This window comes from Peromyscus maniculatus, chromosome 2 (assembly GCF_049852395.1).
Source record: "Peromyscus maniculatus bairdii isolate BWxNUB_F1_BW_parent chromosome 2, HU_Pman_BW_mat_3.1, whole genome shotgun sequence".
NCBI lineage: Eukaryota > Metazoa > Chordata > Mammalia > Rodentia > Cricetidae > Peromyscus > Peromyscus maniculatus.
This window is the reverse complement of record NC_134853.1, coordinates 145420960-145440604: the sequence shown is the minus strand read 5'-3', so window position 1 is coordinate 145440604 and position 19645 is coordinate 145420960. Positions and strand designations below refer to the sequence as shown.

Below are 19645 nucleotides of genomic sequence, written 5' to 3'. Positions count from 1 at the left end.
AGAAATCAAGAAAGAAAGAAATCAAGAAAGAAAGAAATCAAGAAAGAAAGAAATCAAGAAAGAAAGAAATCAAGAAAGAAAGAAATCAAGAAAGAAATCAAGTTGAAACTGGGCTGGGAGCTTCCTTCCTAGAGGATGGTACCCATGAGGCTAGGCCTCATGGTTCTGGAAAGTACTGTGCAGACTTCAGAGGAGGAACTGTCATCAATACTCTTACAAGACATCGTTCCTATGGAAAACAAATGATAGCAAGTCTGTTATGAGGGTAAGAAAGAAAGGAAGAGAGGGAGAGAGAGAGGTAGGGGAGGAAGGGAGGAAAAGTAGAGCAAGTATGGGCTGTGGTGGCCCTTGACTTTAGTCTCAGGCACTCAGGAGGCAGAAACAGGCAGATTTCTGTGAGTTCTAGTCTACACAGTGAGACTCTGTATCAAAAGAAAAAAGAGAAAAGATAGAAAGAAAGAAATTATGGTCAAAGATAAGATTGAATAAATTATTAAACTTTATATATATATTTTACTATTATGACTAGGAATAATCAAAATTATCTACCCCTATACTTTTTTGAGACAGGGTCATTATACTTCCTTCTTTTTCATCATCCTCTTTCTGCTAAGCCATCTCACTAGACATCCCCCACTCCCCCCCACACACACAAGGTTTCTCTATATAACAGTCCTGGGTGACCTGGAACTCACTCTGTAGTCCAGGCTGGCCTCGAACTCCCAGAGATCCGCCTGCCTCTGCCTCCTGAGTGCTGGGATTAAAGGTGTGCGCCACCACCACCAGGCCCCTTATTTCTTCAGCTATGGCCTCTATCCCTACTTTCTCGTTTCTCTTTTCCTGAACCTGTGTTTACAACCATGTTTTTTAAGTTGTAACTCAAAATCTGAGTCACTAATGTCATTAGCCTTTACATTTAAATTTTTTTTATTTATGTATGCATGGTATGTATGTATTTGTTTATTTATTGTGTTTGTGTGCTTATTGTGGCGATCAGAAGACAATTTGCGGGAGTCGGTTCTCTTCTTCCATTCAGTGATTTCTGGTGACAGTGACGTGAACTCAGCTAGTCAGACTTGGTAGTGAGCGCCTGAATAGACTGTCATCTCCTTGCCCCGCCCCCATCCCCTGCTTTTATTTATCCATTTACTTTTTATTGGTTCGGTAGGGTTTGTAAACAAGGCTGGCTTTGAACTTTTGAACCTCATGCTCCCATCCCCAACTGTTGACATTACAGGCCTGTGCCCTCAACTCCTGATTTGCTCACTCAAGGACCCAAATATGCCCAGTGTGGTGACACATATGCTTTTAATCCTGCGGCAGAGGCAGAAGGATCTCTGTGAGTGTGAGGTCAGCCTGGTCTGCCGGCATAGTGAGTTCCCGGACAGCCATGGCAACAGAGTGAAGACCCTGTCTCAAAATAAATAATAAATAAAAACTTCAGGCAGCTAGAAGTTAGTTCAAAGCCAGCCTACGAATGAAACCCCTTGCCCCGCCCTGTCCACCTCCCCTGCTTCGGACAGGGCTGGCCCCCCTCAAGGGCTGCGCTGCGCATGCTCAGCCGCAAAGGCCTCCGGGAGAGGGGCGGGGCCGGCGGGGCTATTTGCCCTGCAAACTAGTGAGGCGCTTCCCGCCGCCGGGCTGCAGAGGAGCTGTGCAGCTTCGCGGAGCGCCTCGGGCCGGCTTTTCCAGAGAAAGGCGGCATTTCTCCGGTCCCGAGGAGGGGCATGCGACAGGTAGGACGCCCACAGTGTTGGGGAAAAGTTGTGACCCCGGCTTCCGAGGAGGGGGACGCCACAGGTAGGATGCCCACAGTGTCGGGGGAAGTTGTGACCCTGGTTTTCAGGGTCCTGATACTCTGGTCCCTGGGCGGTGACGGAGTTTGGTGCCTTTGGTCTCTTTTCTGCTTCTTTCTATAACTGTCTTCCGGTTACCTTTCCATTAAGCGGTGTTTCTTACCAACTTAAAACAAAAAACTGGGCGTGGTGGCGCTTGCTTTTAATCCTAGCACTCTAGAGGCATGGGGATCTCTGTGAGTTCGAGGCCAGCCAGTGCCACATAATGAAATCTAGTTTCAGAAACCAAAAGCATTGAGCTGGAGAGATGGCTCAGCGGCTAAGAGCCCTGGCTGTGCCCCGCGTGGGTGTCGCACGTCTTTAATCCCAGCACTCAGGAGGCAGGGTTAGGCGGATCTCGTGAGTTCGAGGCCAGCCTCATCTACAAAGCGAGTTCCAGGATTTAAAAAAAAAAAAAAGCACTGGCTGCCCTTTCGTAAGACCGGGGTTCAATTCCTAGCACCCACATGGACACTCCCAGTTATCTGTAACTCCAGTTCCAGGACATCTGACACTCTCAGACATACATGCAGGCAGGTAAAACACCAATGAACATAAAATAAAAATAAATTACATATTCAAAAACAACACGAATTTGCCCTCGCTCCTGAGGCTGAGGCAGAGGATCGAGAGTTCGAGGCCAGGTTGGATTATGTAGCCCCAAACAACGAAAAAAAAAACGAGAACCAGGTTCGGATTGAATGCCGGTGGTGAAGGTGCAGTGTTTTTAATGTAGAGGTTTGAGGGTAGCTTGGAGTAGTGTTTCCAAATGAGCATTTTATTAGTTTTCTTGGAGTACAGTATCAGCATTCTTTTCTCGTTTTCTGTTTTAGTTGCTTTGTTTGCTGGTTTAATCCTTTTTTTTTTTTTTTTTTTTTTTTTGAGACAGGGACCCATTGCGCAACTCCGCTGCTCTAGAACCTGCTTTCCTGTGCGCTGGTGGAGCAAGTTTATAACTGGAGCCTCGGGCAGCGCGCAGGTCTCGGCATGTCTCCCTTGTGCTTGCTGTGAGGGTTTGGAATGGAACCCAGGGCTTTTGTACATGCTAGGCTAGCAGTCTGCCATGGGAGCTACATCCCCAGCCCTGATAACCAGAACTTTTTCACACTTTGCCCTTGTAATCCTTGGACGTGTTCCCCATGCTACAGCCATGCTACAGTAGTTTTATCTGTAGGATTATGTGAATGGAATTTGCAAATCAGTGTTAGTTGTGGGTGTGGGTGTGTGCACTTTTAATCCTAGCAGGGAGGCAGAGGCAGTTGGATCTCTTGAGTTTTTGAGGCCCAGCCTTGTCTACAGAGCTAGTTCTAGGACACCCAGGGCTACACAGAGAAACCCTGAGTCAAAAAAAGAAAAGAAAAGAAAAAAGAAATTTGCAATCCAAAATTCAAAAAAAATTGGTACACACTTATAATCACTCCAGTCAATACAAGGAATTTTAACTATATTAACCCAGGCATCAGGAACAGGTATGTTTTTGTGTTACTATTACACAAGTTAATGCTTTGGAGGTACCTAATTATTTAATACTTAATATATAATACAGTTAAGTATATGTCATAATTTTATTATTTTTGTTTTCAAGCGGAATCTTGCCATGTAGGTCAGTCTAGTCTCCAACTAGGGAATCCTCCAGTCCCAGCCTCTTGAGTGCTGGAATTATAGGCATGAACCACTACACTCGACAGTTTTATTACCTTTTTTCTAACCAATGTGTGACAAGACTTTTTCCTGGGGAAGACACAGCACACACACACTCACCCCAGATAAACATCCCACAACAGGCCAAAGTATGGCTGCCACCGAAGTCCACCTTGGTGAACCAGTGAGTTGTACAGGGATGACTTACAGGAATATGGGTGAGGGGTAACTTACAGGAGCAGAAAAGACAGCAGCACAGCCAAAGTTCATTCCAGCGTGGGTGACAGCTCGCAGAAGCTGGGAGCCGGGAGCACGTCGCACAGCCCGAGGGCAGCTCAGCAGATGAGGCAGCGTCCTTCCCAGATGACTCAGTTGTTCGAAACGTTGGGGCGGCTGGTCTGATCTCAGTCTTACCTGCAGCTTGCCTTGTCTGAGAGCGACTCTCGGTCCCCTTGATCGTTTACTCTGGGACGCAGGGGCCTCGTGTATCTGGTCAGTTTGGGGGACTCGCTGAAGCTATTTTTAGTTATTTACCTTCTGGTGTAGGGAGCTCCCCTGAAATCTGTACTGGGATTTTGGTCCACAGCTTCACTTAGGGAAAGTTGAGTTAATTATTGAGTCTTCCAGTCAGCCTGTTACGTCTTTCCATCGATTTAGAGCTTCCTAAGTTTCCCTTAGCAGGGTTTAGACTTTGGTTCAGAGGACTTGGCAATCTCTCATTAGATTTATTTCTATATTTGGAGTTTGTTACCTCCCCCAATGGTCGATCAAACACAGTGCTCTACCACTGAGCTAAACCTATAGCATCCTGTATTTGATGACTGTAATGTCATAGAAAATAGTTATATTTGCCTTTTATATCCCAAGTGCAAAGAAATAAAATTAGTTTTTTTGTTTTATGTTTTTTTTCCAGAGCTGAGGATCAATCAAACCCAGGGCTTCTATCCCCAACCCCTAAAAATTTTGATATTGACCTTGTTAAATTTATAGATTGTTTTCAGCTTTCTGTATACACAATCACAAAATCTATGAATAGTGACAAATTTACATTAGTCTTTTTTTTTCTTGTTTTATGTATTTGACTAAAGTCTATTTTAGTTCTACCTATCGACTAAAATCTGTAGTACAAAAACGAAATGGTAGCTTCAAAGTGGTGAAACATGCCTTTAATCCCAGCACTTGGGAGGCCAAGGCAGTTGGATCTCTGAGTTTGAGGCTAGCCTGAGCTACCAAGTGAGTTCCAGGACAACCAGGACTACACAGAGAAACCCTGTCTCAAAAAAGAGGGGGGGGAATGAAATGGTAAGAGGAATTTTGTTTGGTTTTGTTGTTGTTTTGGGGTTTTTTAGTTTTTTTTTTTTTTTTTTTTTTTTTTTTTTTTTTTTTTTTTTAAGGTCTCCCTAAGTAGCTCAGGCTAACCTGGGACTCAACGCAGCCAACATAGACCTTGAATTCACAGTGATGTTTCACCTCTGCCTCCCACATACTAAGATTACACCTGTGAGCCACCAAACCTAGAAGTTATAAAATACCAACTTACTTTCTTTCGTTCCACCTGCCTCTGCCTCCCAATTGCTGGTAATAAAGGTGTGTTCTACCACCACTGCCCAACTAAAATAATATTTTTAATTGGGGAATCATGGGTGGAAGGAAAGAAACCAGCATTGGTACTGTGAGAAAACCTTAATGGCAAGTTGTCTAAAGACACCTTTGTTGCTCCACAAAATTGCCTTTTTAAAAAACATGCAAAAAAGGAAAAGCCAGGCATGCTAGTGCATGCCTTTTGTCCCAGTTTTCAGAGATCTCTGAATTCCAGAACAACCTGGTACATAGTGAGGCCCTGTCTCAAAACAAACAAACATGGGGCTACGGAGATGGCTCAGCGGTTAAGGGCACTGACTGCTATTCCAGGGGACCTGGGTTCAATTCCCAGCGCCCACATGGCTGTTTGTAACTCCAGTTGCAGGAAATCTGACACCCTCACATAGACATACATGCAGGCAAAACACCAGTGCACATAAAATAAAAATAAACAAATAGTTATTTAAGGCTGTGGTGGCACAAGTCTTTAATCCCAGCACCTGGGAAGCAGAGGCAGTGGGATGGAGGCCAGCCTGGTCTGCAGAGTGAGTCCCAGGACAGCCAGGGCTGTTACACAGAGAAAACAAACACATAACAACAGTAACTTGGAGTTCAGTCCCCTTATACAAATCACTGAGCAGACTTTGGCTCAATTTGTCCTTTTCTGTTGAACTGGCCAGCTGCCTTGAAGACATTCTATGCATATTTTCAATTCTCTATTCTCAGAGTATTGTCAAACCCAACAACCCAAAATTTAGGAGAAAAGAAACTCTACATTTTCAGACAGTGGTAGTAGAATTAATAATAACTTTTCTTGATCAATAAAATAGCCAATTTAGTCTATCTACCTTATTTTTTTGGAGTTTTTTTTTTTTTTTGGTTTTTTTGTTTTTGTTTTTGTTTTTTGTTTTTTTTTTTTGTATTTTGTTTTTTTTTGTTTCTCTTCATAGCCCTGGCTGTCCTGGAACTTGCTCTGTAGACCAGGCTGGCCTTTCACTCACAGAGATCCTCCTGCCTCTACCTTCTGAGTGCTGGGATTAAAGGTGTGCACCACCACTGCCCCAGCTAGTCTGTCTACTTTCTAAATTGCATTTGAATGTCATGTTATTGTGGGTTGGGTTTCATGTCCGGAAGTAACCTCTCAAGTAAGCGGGTGCGTACGGATGTAAATGAAAACAGTATTTTCTTCCTTCCTTGTCTCTAAAGCTCCACGGGTGACGACTGGCTCTCAGCTTTCGCTCATGTCATCTGGCATGAACAAAATGCTTCCTGCAGTCCCAGCCACAGCTGTCCAGCTTTCCTGTCATGGCTGTAAAATGGTTCTTCAGGAGGGGCAGACTGCTTATCAGAAGAAAGGGTCTGCTGAGCTTTTCTGCTCCACACTATGCATCAGGAAATACACGTCATCTGCCATCTCCCCAGCTCCTGTCAAGAGGATGTGCTTCAACTGCTCAAGGTGTGAATTCTGAATTATGTCTCTTATTTTGCTACATGGGGCTTTTTAGAGTCTTGGTCGTAATTTTATGTATCTTCATCTTCTCTGAAGATGTGTCACCTTAGTTAGTGAGAAGAGTTCTCTCCTGTTTCCAGTTCCTTTAACAGAGCACTCAGAAGTAGTTTGGGTGGTTGTTGAGAGGTTAACAGAAATTACATGGAAGGGTGGAGAAGCATGTAGAGCTTCCTTGTTAGCCTGTGATTGTTTTGTTAAATGTCAGAATCAGGAGCATCGAATAGTATGTTTTCAGTGCTCAGAATGGGGATGTACTATGTTATCTACGGTTTTTTTGTTTTTTTTGTTTTTGTTTTTGTTTTTGTTTTGTTTTGTTTTGTTTTGTTTTTTTGAGTCAGAGACTCCACTCTCAAGATTATTTTCTCATGTTTGCTGCCAAGTCCCTTAAAGTTTTTGTTGTTTAAGACAGGGTTTTACTAGGTAGCCTTTGGCTAGCCTGGGCTCACTGTGTAGAGCAGACTGGACTTGAACTCACAAAGATTCTCCTGCCTCTGCTTTCCAAGTGCTGGGACTACAGGTATGTGCTGCCACACACTGGGGCCGCCTGCACTTTCATCAGCACACACAGACCCTCCGTATAGGATCGCTCCAGCTCCTCCCGGACTGGTACTTCCAGTGTTCTCTTCGTTCAGGTCCTGTCTCCTGGAACTCTGCTTAACTTTGTCTTGCTTTTTCTCTCCCCCCCCCCCCTTTTTAAGGCTTGTTTATTTTATTTATTTGTTTGTTTGTTTATTTTGGCTTTTCAAGACAGAGTTTCTCTGTGGTAGCCCTGGCTATCCTGGAATTTTGTAGAACAGGCTGGCCTCCAACTCACAAAGATCCACCTGCCTCTGCCTCCCCAGTGCTGGGATTAAAGGCGCATGTACCACCACCACCTGGCTGTAAGTTGTTCTTTTTTTTTTTTTTGGTTTTTTGAGACAGGGTTTCTCTGTGTAGCTTTGCGCCTTTCCTGGAACTCACTTGGTAGCCCAGGCTGGCCTTGAACTCACAGAGATCCGCCTGCCTCTGCCTCCCCAGTGCTGGGATTAAAGGCGTGCGCCACCACTGCCCGGCTGTAAGTTGTTCTTTTAAGGTGTAACAACAAGCTATGAGCACAAACAGGAGAAAACTTTGGCTTCCCCTGGAGTGTGTGTGTGTGTGTGTGTGTGTGTGTGTGTGTGTGTGTGTGTGTGTGTTGTTATTTATTACAAGTTGTAGATCGGTTGAAAGATGATAGTTATGCTTAGACTGGAAGAGGCCATCATTATTTATAGTAATAACCTTTTTAGATTTATTTAATTTCGTATGTCTGAGTGTTCTGCCTGCATGTATGTATGTGCAGCACATGGCTGCCTGATGCCTGGGGAAATCAGAATAAGACATGAGATTCCCTGGAGCTGTAGTTATGAATAGTTATGAACCACCATGTGAGTGCTGGGATCAGCTCTGGAAGAACAACCAGTGTTCTTAACCAGTGAGCCTTCTCTCTAGCTCCCTTGAGATTTTTAAATTTCACATTTTTTTTTCTTCTTCCTTTGAGACAGGGTTTCCTGGCTGTCCTGGAAGTCATTCTGTAGACCAGACTGTCCTGGTACGGAACAAGATCCTCTGCCTCTGCCTCCTGAGTGCTGGGATGGGGGCGAGCACCACCCCTGCCAGCTGTAGCCCCAGAACTCTAGGTCACTTCTAAAGCTTCTTTTTTTAGCAATGATTTATTATTCTTTTAAGTAACACTTAATTTTTCTACTTAATAAAGCAAAGTGAAGGATAACTTTGAAGATGACATTTAAAATACTATCACAAAGAGGAGACTTGTTATTGAAAACTATTAAGATATGTTTTAACCATCATTTCCAGCTGGGGGGTGGAGGTGGGAGTGGTGGCGACAACAACAACAACACACACCTTTAATCCCAGCACTCAGGAGGCAGAGGCAGGCGGATCTCTGAGTTCGAGGCCAGCCTGGTATAAGAGTGAGTTCCAGGAGAGCCAGGACTATTTCACAGAGAACACTGTCTCAGGAGAAAAAAAAATCATTTCCTCACTTCAGTATTAGAAACAAAAAGAAATTCTAAACATAGTCAATCCAATCCAAAATAGGTTTATTCACTAATGTTTAATTTATTTATACCAGCCAGTTCACACCTGTACTCAAGTTATTTTTAGTTAATTATAAGGGTCCTTCTAACATAGTTAGCTTTTTTCTTTTTTCTTTTCTTTTTGAATTTTAAACTTTATTATATTTAAAAAAATTCATACACCAAAATTAACCAGACCCAAAGACTGTACAGCTCAGTGAACTTGTACACAGTTAGAGTAACAGTTGAAAACGGAAGCTGTGGAACCTCCCACTGGGTTTTGTAGTTTTACTGTCAGATATATTTTTATACACTTATCTACCACGACAAACAGAAAATCCAGACAGAATTAAAACTAGAAAGTGTTTTAAAAAATCACCACCAATTTCTTCAGAAAAGCCTTCAAGTATTAAGAATTGATCAAGCTCGAGGTGGCAGGTAGAGGTTTTCTAAAATTTCTGATTTTTACTTCAAAGCTTGATGGTAAATACTGTGAGTTGTTTTCCTTGAAATGGCAGGCTTTCTTCATTTGTAAGGGAACAGCTGCCTGATGTCCCCTTCTGGACAACAGTTTAGCATAGATTCCAACGAAAATGGGACTCATGAGGAAGACGGCTGAGGTTGTAACTCAGATTTCCTATGTAGACCTTGTCTTGAGGCAGTAATTGACCACTGATAGACAGCACTCTGTCCCATTTTGTCACTGTGCTGGTTAGTTTTCTGTCAGCTTGACACAGCGAGGGTCATGGGGTAGAAGGAACTTCATCTGAGAAAATGCCTCCATCAGATTGGCCTGTAGACAAGGGCATTTTCTTGCTCAGTGATTGATGTGGGAGGGCCCATCCTGCTGTGGATGGCAGCACCCTTGGGCAGGTAGTCCTGTGTTGTCTAAGAAAGGCGATTGAGCAAGCTATGGACAGCAAGCCAGAAAGCTGCATCCCTCTGTGGGCCCTGACTTCCTTCAGTGATGGGTTATGACCTGAGAGTTGTAAACTGAGTTAAATCCTTTCCTCTGCGAGTTGCTTTTGGTCGTGGTCTCTATCACAGCCGTAGAAGCAAACTAGGACAGTCACGGTGTTTTCCAAATTTATTTTTTTGTGTGTGGATGTTTCGTCTGTGTACCAAGTGTATGCATTGCCCCTGGAATCCAGAAGAGGGCACTGAATCTTCTGACACAGGAATTACAGACAGTTGTGAGCTGCCCTATGAGTGCTGGGGATTACAAGGTTCCAATTAAAATAACTTGAAAATGTTGTTTTATTAACATCCTTAATTTCTGAAACTAAATTGGCTTATTTTGTTTTACAGTACATGCATGACAGAAGGATCCCAAGAGCTCACTGCCCAACCAGCGTAGCCCAGTGACTCTAGCTCCCAGTTCAGGGAGAGCCTGGGTCAGGGCAATCTAGAGAGCAAGAGGGAAGACACCCGCCATCCTGCTCTGGGCCCCTCATGTGCACACACAGAAACTCATAAGTTACTTCATACATTTATCATCCTATTAACAAGCACTTGTTGTTTGTTTTTAGAGACATTTTAGATCTGAAGGATATGAAGAATGTCCAGTTGGAGGACAGTAACTGTAACGAAAACTTTTGTAGCCAATCTTGCTTTTCATCATATGAAGAAAAAAGAAAGTCATTTATTACCATATGTACTGATAGCACTTTTCGTAAGTGCAGCGTGTGTCAGAAGACATCTACCGTAAGTCTCAGTTACTTACTTTTAACGTTTGGAAGAATCCTAGGGTTTCTGCTTAAATGGCGTTTGTCACTGTTGTTTTAGTCTTTGCAGTAATGCCTGCTTTTCAGGTTTTCATTGCGCTACCAGTTTCATTATGAATTGATGTAAGAACTGTGGAGCTTACTGTTACATGATCTCTAATCTGTCTCCATGCTTGAATAGTGCAGAGAATACTAATGCATAGAAGCAGTGAGTAGGAAGAGCTGCTAGGCCCTCTCTCAGTTAGCCTGTGTGTTTGGTATCACTGGGGAAATAGTTGATTGTAGTTGATGAAAATGAAAAAGATTGTTGTCAGTTCCTGTAGGAGAACCTTTAGGTGCTTCTGAGAACAGAGAGGCTAGCTATGATGTGGTGGGCCAAGAGGAACACAGTTACTGGTCTGATCCCTGTCTGTGAAGTAGGACTAATACATATCTTGATTGTTATGTAATGCTTTGTGATCTAGTAATATATAATCCCAGTATTTGAGGGACAGAGGCAGGTGGATCTTTTCAAGCTTATCAAGTTACAGGTCAGACATAGTGAAACCCTGTCTTTTTTTTAAAAAAAAAAAAAGGCAGGGTGGTGGTGGTGCATGCCTTTAATACCAGCACTTGGAAGGCAGAGAGGTAGGTGGATCTCTGAGTTCAAGGCCATCCTGGACTACAGAGCAAGTTCTAGGGTAGCCAAGAATATACGGAGAGATCCTGTCTTGAAAAAGCAGAGGGAATTAAACCCATGTGGGCGGTACGGATGGAAACGGTGACAGGTGTATTCCTCACCTGCAGAAGGACTTCCCCTCTGGGGAATGGCTGGGACAGTCTCATTCTAATCAGGATAGGGGAACAGTTCATGGGTGGTTAAGTGACCCATTGAAGTATGGTCCCTGTTATTTTTAGAAGGAAATTATTTCAATATGGAATAAGACTTCTAGGAAGCAAAAAAAAAAAAAAAAAACCCGCTCAAGTTATACTTCAGTCAAGTGCTTAGCCTAACTCCCAATACAGTTAAGAATATAAAACGCGGGGACTGGAGAGATGGCTTAGTGGTTAAGATTACTGACTGCTCTTCCAGAGGACCCAGGTTCAAATCCCAGCACCCACATGGCAGCTCACAACTGTCTGTAACTCCAGTTCTGGGGACCAACACCAATGCAAATAAGTAAAAGATTTAAAAAAAAAAAAAAAAAAAAGAATATAAAACGCAGGGGCTGGAGAGATGGCTCAGAGGTTAAGAGCACTGACTGCTTTTCCAGAGGACCTGAGTTCAATTCCCAGCAACCACATGGTGGCTCACAACCATCTGTAATGAGATCTGGTGCCCTCTTCTGGCCTGCAGACATACATGCAGACAGAACACTGTATACTTAATAAATAAATAAATAAATAAATAAATAAATAAATAATATAAAACGCGCCAGGTGGCGGCGGCACATGGGAGGCAGAGGCAGGCAGGTTTGAGTTTGAGGCCAGCCTGGTCTACAGAACAGTCAGACTACACAGAGAAACCCTGTCTCAAAATAAATGAATAAATAAATAAAACTCATACTGAATAAATCAAAATATCAAGAAATGGCGCTCTCCAAAGTCTCCTTTGGAGAACACACTTGAGTGTGCTTTCTGGATGGCTTTGTCAGTGAAGCTGGTGCCCTCCGTCTCTCGGTCTCCTGAGCGCTGCCTGAAGAATGAATGCGTTTCTGAGAGCTACAAGTGTAGCTCAGTGGTAGAGCTTTTGCTTAGCATGAATAAGACCCTGTGTTCAACCCCCAGAAGGGGTCCTTTTCAGAAGCATTTGATTTTTTTCTTTTTTTTTTTTTTTTTTTTTTTGGTTTTTCGAGACAGAGTTTCTCTCTGTAGCTTTGGAGCCTGTCCTGGACTAGCTCTGTAGACCAGGCTGGCCTCGAACTCACAGAGATCCACCTGCCTTTGCCTCCCATGCTAGGATTAAAAGTGTATGGCCCATACGTATCAGCCACTGGAGGATCCAAGGGAGCTATCCTTTTAGCTGGGCATAGTGGCACATGCCTTTAATTCCAGCACTTGGGAGGCAGAGCCAGGTGGATCTCTGTGAGTTCGAGGCCAGCCTGATCTACAAAGTGAGATCCAGTACAGCCAGGGCTGATACACAGAGTAACTCTGTCTTGAAAAACAAACAAACAAAAAAAGTGTATGCCTTCATGCCTTGCTATGCTTAGGATTCTTTTTTTTTTTTTTTTTTTTTCTTTTTCCTTTTACTTATTTGTTTCTTTGGTTTTTTTTTGGTGTTTTCAAGACAAGGTTTTTCTGTGTAACAGTCCTGACTGCCCTGGAACTCCTCTGTATACCAAGCTGGCCTCGAACTCAGAAATTTGCCTGCCTCTGCCTCCCGAGTGCTGCAGTTAAGGCTGGCATATGTTTGTGATTGTTTACCATGGAGTTGACCTAGAACAGTGTTTCTCAGCCTGTGGTCATGATCCTTTAAGGGTCACATACCAGATACTCTACATATCAGAAATTTACATTATGATTCAAAATAGTAGCAAAATTACAGTTACGAAGTAGCAACGAATTAATTTCATGGTTGGGGGTCTCCATAACATGAGGAACCATATTAAAGGGTCGCAGCATTAGGAAGATTGGGAACCACTGGCCTAGAGACAGTTATTGCCTCAGTATCTCATAGTAGATACTAAGTACCCTAACCCTGGTAGAAGGCCTTCCTGAGCATGTTCAAGGATGATGTACTAAGGAAAAAAAAACTATAATTAAGCATGTGTTTTTATTCAGTTGGCTTCAGTTGCCTGGGATAATAGACCTCTTTTGTGACCTCTCTTTTCATTGCATATGCGTTATTGCTATTACTATTGCTGTTAAATGATAGAATAGTCTTCTGGTAAACTTTACCAGATTGCTTCATTTTGTGATTGCAGCCTCTACTCTCTTCTCATTTCTAAGGATGTATAAAAAATTATTATTGTTTGTACTGTTTGAGCTAAAAGCCGTTACAGTAGGTATGCTTAGTGTTTTTAACATTGCATATGTTATACCAGAAATATGAATATTATTTTTAATCTCTAAACAGAAACCACCCAGACTACTTAGATCTTTTCCTTGCCAGACCCTGAAACTCTCAGATGAGATGATTGTGATTACTAATGACTTGGGGAACGTAGAGGTTTTCTGCTCTGTTTGTTTTTCTTCATACAACAGTGCTGTGATGGAATCTTCGACAGGTAATACCCAGCAACTCCAAAATTGTACCAAGTACTGGGAGACAGAGACACACTTTGCTTTTAATTTATAACTGATTAATTTCCATATTAGAGTGACTTAAAATTCCAAATGAGTGCTGGGGAGGTGGCTTAGCAGTTAGGAATGGTTGCTGCTCAATCATGAAGACCCAAGTTCAGATCCCAGCACCCATGTAACAACACTCACCTAACAAATAAAATAATATTTACTGAAAAAAGAAAAAAAAAAAAGTACGTCGGGCAGTGATAGCACACACCATTAATCTCAGCGCTCAGGAGGCAGAGGCAAAAGGATTTCTGAGTTCAAGGCCAGCCTGGTATACAGAACAAGTTCCAGGATAGCCAGGGCAGATACCCTGTTTCCAAAAAACATAAAACAAAAACAAACAAAACAAAAGATCTAAACAGCCTGGTAATGGAGCTCAATTGTCAGAGTACTTGCTGGATTCCAATGCCCACTACTTCATAAGGTGTGATGGTTCCCTGGAACTGCCTGGTGGGCAAGCATTCTCTCCCACTGATCTATAACCCTCAGCACAAAAACACTATTCAACAGTGCTTTGGTTTCTGCCTGGATTATAACAAGGATTTTTGTTTATTTTTGTCAGTAAATGTTTCCACACTACACAGTGCTTCAAAAGAGAATCTTTCTCCAAGGGAATATCCAATTCCAGTTATAAGCAATATAATGTCATTAGTAAATGATCATGTTGACCTGCTCATGAACACTGATCTCTTACAAGGTAAACAGACATTAGACATAAGCAATGTTTTGTCATATTGTTGAATCTGTCTGTCTGTCTGTTTCCTGATATGAAATAAGCTGCATGAGCTTTTGGTCCTGTTGAAGTATTAAATCTTGAATACATGCTTTATTTCAATAGGTTCACGTTCTTCTGTACCTACAGATGACATTGTAGATGTAAGTATTATCCTGATTTTGTTCAATTTTAAAAAGATGTGTGTGTGTGTGTGTGTGTGTGTGTGTGTGTGTGTTTCTTTATTGAGATAGGTTTTTTGGCCGGCCTTGAACTAAGAGATCCACTTTCCTCTGCCTCCTAAGTGCTGGGATTAAAGGCCTATACCACCACCACCCAGCTCTTTTATATGATTATTTTAAAATTTACTTAGTGATATGTTTTGTTTTGAGACAGGGTTTCTCTATGTAACAGCCCTAATTGTCCTGAAACTCAGTTTGTAAACTAGGCTCACCCCAAACTCACAGAGAGCCACGTGCCTCTGCCTCCCAAATCCTGGGATTGAAGGCTTGCGCCACTGTGACCAGCCTATTGGTATGTTTTTATACACATACATACGCCACAAAGTATTGTAGCTGGCTTAGCAGTTAAGAGCACTGCCTGTTCCTTTAGAAGACCGGGTTCAATTCCTAGCCACCACATGGCAACCCATAACCATCTGTAACTCCAGTTCCAGGGTCTCCAAGAAGCATTTTGCCTCTTCAAGTAACAGGCTAAAATAAAAACTAATTTTAAAGTTTTGTTACATTTTCCTCTGGGTTTTCCTTTTCTTTCTTTCTTTCTTTCTTTCTTTCTTTCTTTCTTTCTTTCTTTCTTTCTTTCTTTCTTTGTTTTGTTTTATTTTGTTTTTTCGAGACAGGGTTTCTCTGTGTAGTTTTGGTGCCTGTCCCTCTACCTCACTCTGTAGACTAGGCTGGCCTCGAACTCACAGAGATTCTTCTGGCTCTGCCTACTGAGTGCTGGGATTAAAGGTGTGTGTGTCACCACTGCCCAGCTTTCTTTTTTTTTTTTTTTTTTTCTTTTTTTAAAGACGAAATCTCACTATGTATCTCTGGCTGGCCTTAAACTCACAGAGATCTGCATGTCTCTGCCTCTAGAGTGCTGGGGTTAAAGGTTAGTGCCACCATGCCTAGCTTCCTTTTGAGTAAATACTTCTAATCATCTGAGTAATAAATAAAAAATTATTTTGAACACGCCTTTAACCCCAGTACTTGGGAGGTGGAGGCCGGCAGATCTCTGTGAGTTTGAAGTCAGCCTGGCCTACAGTGTGAGCTCCAGGACAGCCAGGGCTGCTGCACAGAGAAACCCTGTCTTGAAAAACCAAAAAAAAAAAAAAAAATTTTTTTTTTTCTTTAGTTATATACCTAGAGCTCCTTTAAACATTTAATGCTGTATCTACATGGTGAATAATAGTTAATGGTTGTCAATGTCTCCCTTAGAAAAGCTTATACTACAACGTATTCGTTTTCCTGTATTACTACAGTTGATGTGTTCGGTGTTTTTATTATTTGAAAACTACTAAACCAGTGTTATTTTGTCATTTTCATCCTAAGAACTCACCCAGCGAACCCGGTAGTGGTGTTGGGGACCATGTGGAACAGCCAAGCCTTCTCCCGCCTCCGTCGGTGCCCTTGGAGGACACAGCTGGTCCCAGTGTGGAAGCACAGAGCAGCGGTGTGTCCCACCAGCCACACAGCATGGAATCTGTGAAAGTGAAAGACAGACCACGTCATACAAAGTCTAAATCCATAGTGCAAAAAGTTAAGAAAGAACCACAAAACAGTAGAAAACCTTGGCGCTCAGCTTTTCCGCATTTGAACACCAGTCCTAAGAACGACGTTGCATTCTGCTATTCTTGCCACTTTTTCTACCAGAAAAATTTTAGCTGCTGGAGGGAATCATTTGCAGCCCAAGGAACTGCTAACTGGGAGAAAATGCTAGAAAAATTCAAGAAGCATGAAGAAAGTGAAGTGCATTTAAAGTCTTTGCAGTTCTGGAGACAGTACCAGTTTCTGGATGAAGTTCCACATGGTGCTTCGTCTGTTTATTCAGAACATGTTGAAGGAAATAGGAAGTACCTAAAGCTCATCATTGAAAACATCTTATTTCTTGGAAAACAGTGTTTGCTCCTAAAAGGAAATGATCAGTCTATTTCATCTGTTAATAAAGGCAATTTTTTGGAATTATTAGAAATTAGAGCAAGAGATAAAGGAGGAGAAATGTTTCGGCTTATGAGTTCACATGTTGACTTCTATTGTAGTACACAAGTCCAGGAGGAGATTATTGAAGTAATAAAGGCTGAAATTTTGGAAGAAATTGTGAGTGAGATCAATATCTCCTCAGCTTTTTCAATAATATGTGAGGAGACAACTGATAGTGCCACTAAAGGACAGCTTGCAGTGTGTGTGAGGTACCCACAGAAATCCTCAAGTGCTGTCCTCGTTAAAGAGAGGTTCCTGGGGTTTGTTACTGCGGAGGCGACGACTGCGGCCCACGTCCACAGACACATCAGAGCCTACTTGCGGCAGGTCGGAGTTGATCTCACTAAGCTATGTGGTCAAGCCTACGATAGTGCCACGGATCTGAGGGCCAAGTTTAATGAAGTTGTAACAGAATTCAAGAAGGAAGAGCCAAGAGCTTTATATGTACATTGTCATGCACACTTCTTTGAATTAGCGGTCATTCGTTTTTGTAAAGAAGTAAAAGAACTCCGAAGTACCCTAAATGCTCTCAGTTCCTTGCTCAACACTATTCGTGTGTCGGGAGAAATGCTGGCAATTTTGCAAACCAGATGTAAGCTAAGTCAGAATAAAACCTGTAAAAAACACACGTCACAGTCGTGCTGGACAGCCCACGAGCACTTGTTACTGTCTGTGATGGAGTGTCTTCCAGAGATCGTCGAGACACTGCACTGGGTGTCTTGCCGTTACTCAGGCACAGCTATGGCTGACGAACTCAATGATTTGCTGGCGGTGGTTACCAAGTTTGAATTTATCTTTTGTCTGAGATTTCTTTATCGAGTACTCAGTATTACGGGAATTCTTTCTAGAGAGTTTCAAAGTGAAACTGTAGACATCTTTTCTTTGTTTTCAAAAATAGAAGCAATTTTAAAATGTTTGTCTTCTGAAAGGAATGACAAGTATTTCAAGTCTATCTGGGATGGAGCAGATGAAATATGTAAAGAAATAACCAGTAAGGGTTTTGAAGTTGAAAAACCCTCTTTTCAAAAAAGAAGAAGAATTCAGAAAACAGTAGATCCTGGCAACTCAGAGTACATGTTTTCTCCTACTTCAGCAGATGAACAATATAAAGTTAAGATTTATTACCAAGGTTTGGATACTGTATTAAAAAATTTAAAGTTATGTTTTTCAGAATTTGACTACTGTAAAATGAAACAAATTTCGGAGCTGTTATTTAAATGGAATGAACCATTAAATGAAGCAGCAGCGAAACAGATTCAAGAATTTTATAAGCTCGATGTGGACATTATCCCTGAACTTAGATTTTACCGGCAGTATGCAAATCTCAACTTCTTCACAGATTATGGTTCCTTAAGCTTCCTTGACCTTGGCTGTTTATTTAGCCAGCATGGTCTCCACAATAACATTCCAGGTATCTCGAAACTGTTGCATGTTGCTTTATCTTGGCCAATTACTTCAACAAACAACGAAAAGTCTTTTTCCACACTGCCTCATCTTAAAACATACTTACTTCGCACAATGGGACAAGAGAAAGTCACGGGCCTGGCTCTGATGGCTGTTGAGCAAGAACTGGTAAATAAATTGATGGAGCCTGAAAGACTTAGTGCGATTGTGGAAAAGTTTATTAGTCAAATGAAAGCTACGTGAGACTTACAACCTTAGCTGGGCGGAGGCACACGCCTTTAATCCCAGCACTCGGGAGGCAGAGCCAGGCAGATCTCTGTGAGTTCCAGGCCAGCCTGCTCTACAGAGCGAGATCCAGGACAGACAACAAAACTAAAAAAATAAAATACTTATACAACTTTATACTTAACTAAAAGAATTTTTTGTTTTTGGAATCCTAATAAAGTTTTGTTTGTTGTTTGTTCTTTTGAGATAGAGTCTTATTATGTTCCTAGGCTAGTCTTGAATTTGTGAGCTCTTGTGACCTACTTTTACCTACCTTTTCCCTTTTAAATTATTCCAGTTGGCAGATTGTGTGTTAGGCACATTTAACTGAGCAACTACTACATACAGATACTATTATAAGTACTGGGGATACAGCAGAGAATTAGGAGTCTGGAGTCCAATGGAACTTAGTTTTCTTTCTTTCCTTTTTTTTCCCTTTCTTCCCTTTTTTTTTTCTTATTTTTATTTTATGCTCATTGGTGTTTTGCCTGCATGTGTGTGAAGGTATCAGATCCCCTGAAATTGGAGTTACAGACAGTTGCGAGCCTCCATGTGGGTGCTGGGAATTGAACCCAGGTCCATCTGGAAGAGCAGTCAGTGCACTTAACCACCGAGCCATTTCTCCAGCCCTTTTTTGTTTGTTTGTTTTGTTTGTTTGTTTTGTTTGTTTGTTTGCTTTTTGAAACAGGGTTTCTTCATGTAGCCTTGGCTGCTCTAGAACCAGCTCTGTAGCCCAGGCTGGCCTCACAGATCCACCTGCCTCAGCCTTCTGAGTGCTGGGTTTAAAGGCAAGCGCACTGTTGCCCAGCTTTTTGTGTGCATTTTAAACTAAAAATAATGGCTAGGAAGCTAAGAAGTCTACAGAAGTATAAGAGGCCTAACCGGAACAAGCCCCTGGCACTGGTAGAGATGTGGAGTGGCTGTGAGCTTAAGGTTTGAAACACAGAGTGGAGGAACGAGGGCAGGGAGGTAGGGGATCTGAGCAAAGCCGAGTCCAGCTTTGATTCTCTCACCTTCCTGCCTCAAAGAGTAAAAGGCAAGTTTAAGCTGGTGACACCGACCATCATTCAGGAGCAGGGAACGCAGTCTAGGTTCTCTCTCTCTCTCTCTCTCTCTCTCTCTCTCTCTCTCTCTCTCTCTCTCTCTCTCTCTCTCTCTCTCTCACACACACACACACACACACACGCTCAGATCTAGGCAGTCCGGCGCTTCACCTGAGCTCTGGGCCACCAGTAGTCACTTGTTCAATCCTGCTGTCTTGATTCTGTCTCCAGGAGAAGCCACAGGCAGACTAGAGGGAGTCTGGCCCCCATGCCCTCTGAGGCACTTGCTAGAAAGAGAGAGAAAGAGAGCCCCTGGGTTGCAGGCATAGAGATCAGGTGAGGGTGGCATTCCTTCTGGGCTGGACACAGGGTCTCCAAGACTAGAACCAATCCCACAGGA

General features: G+C 42.5%; 1 protein-coding gene across 2 annotated transcripts; it reads left to right on the top strand.

Annotated features, from left to right (window-relative positions):
* The first annotated feature begins 1587 nt into the window (after window positions 1-1587).
* Window positions 1588-18408, top strand: Zmym1 (zinc finger MYM-type containing 1). 2 transcript variants are annotated; one of them, XM_006991152.4, is made up of 7 exons: window positions 1588-1736; window positions 6264-6513; window positions 10154-10328; window positions 13407-13557; window positions 14184-14318; window positions 14460-14497; window positions 15887-18408. In XM_006991152.4, the coding sequence occupies exons 2-7, from the start codon at window positions 6299-6301 to the stop codon at window positions 18179-18181; spliced, it is 3009 nt and encodes a 1002-aa protein (XP_006991214.4). In that variant the 5' UTR covers window positions 1588-1736; window positions 6264-6298; the 3' UTR covers window positions 18182-18408. The 2 variants fall into 2 exon arrangements, with proteins under 2 accessions (XP_006991214.4, XP_015864909.3); XM_016009423.3 differs by lacking the exon at window positions 14184-14318 and having other exon boundaries at window positions 1603-1736.
* Window positions 18409-19645: the final 1237 nt, after the last annotated feature.

Bases quoted from the DNA above. Each gene is read 5' to 3' on its own strand.
- Zmym1 (XM_006991152.4), top strand. From the start codon at position 6,299: ATGTCATCTGGCATGAACAAAATGCTTCCTGCAGTCCCAGCCACAGCT. The intron at 6,514-10,153 runs GTGTGAATTCTG...GTTTGTTTTTAG, and splicing joins ATGTGCTTCAACTGCTCAAG to AGACATTTTAGATCTGAAGG. The intron at 13,558-14,183 runs GTAATACCCAGC...TATTTTTGTCAG, and splicing joins TGTGATGGAATCTTCGACAG to TAAATGTTTCCACACTACAC.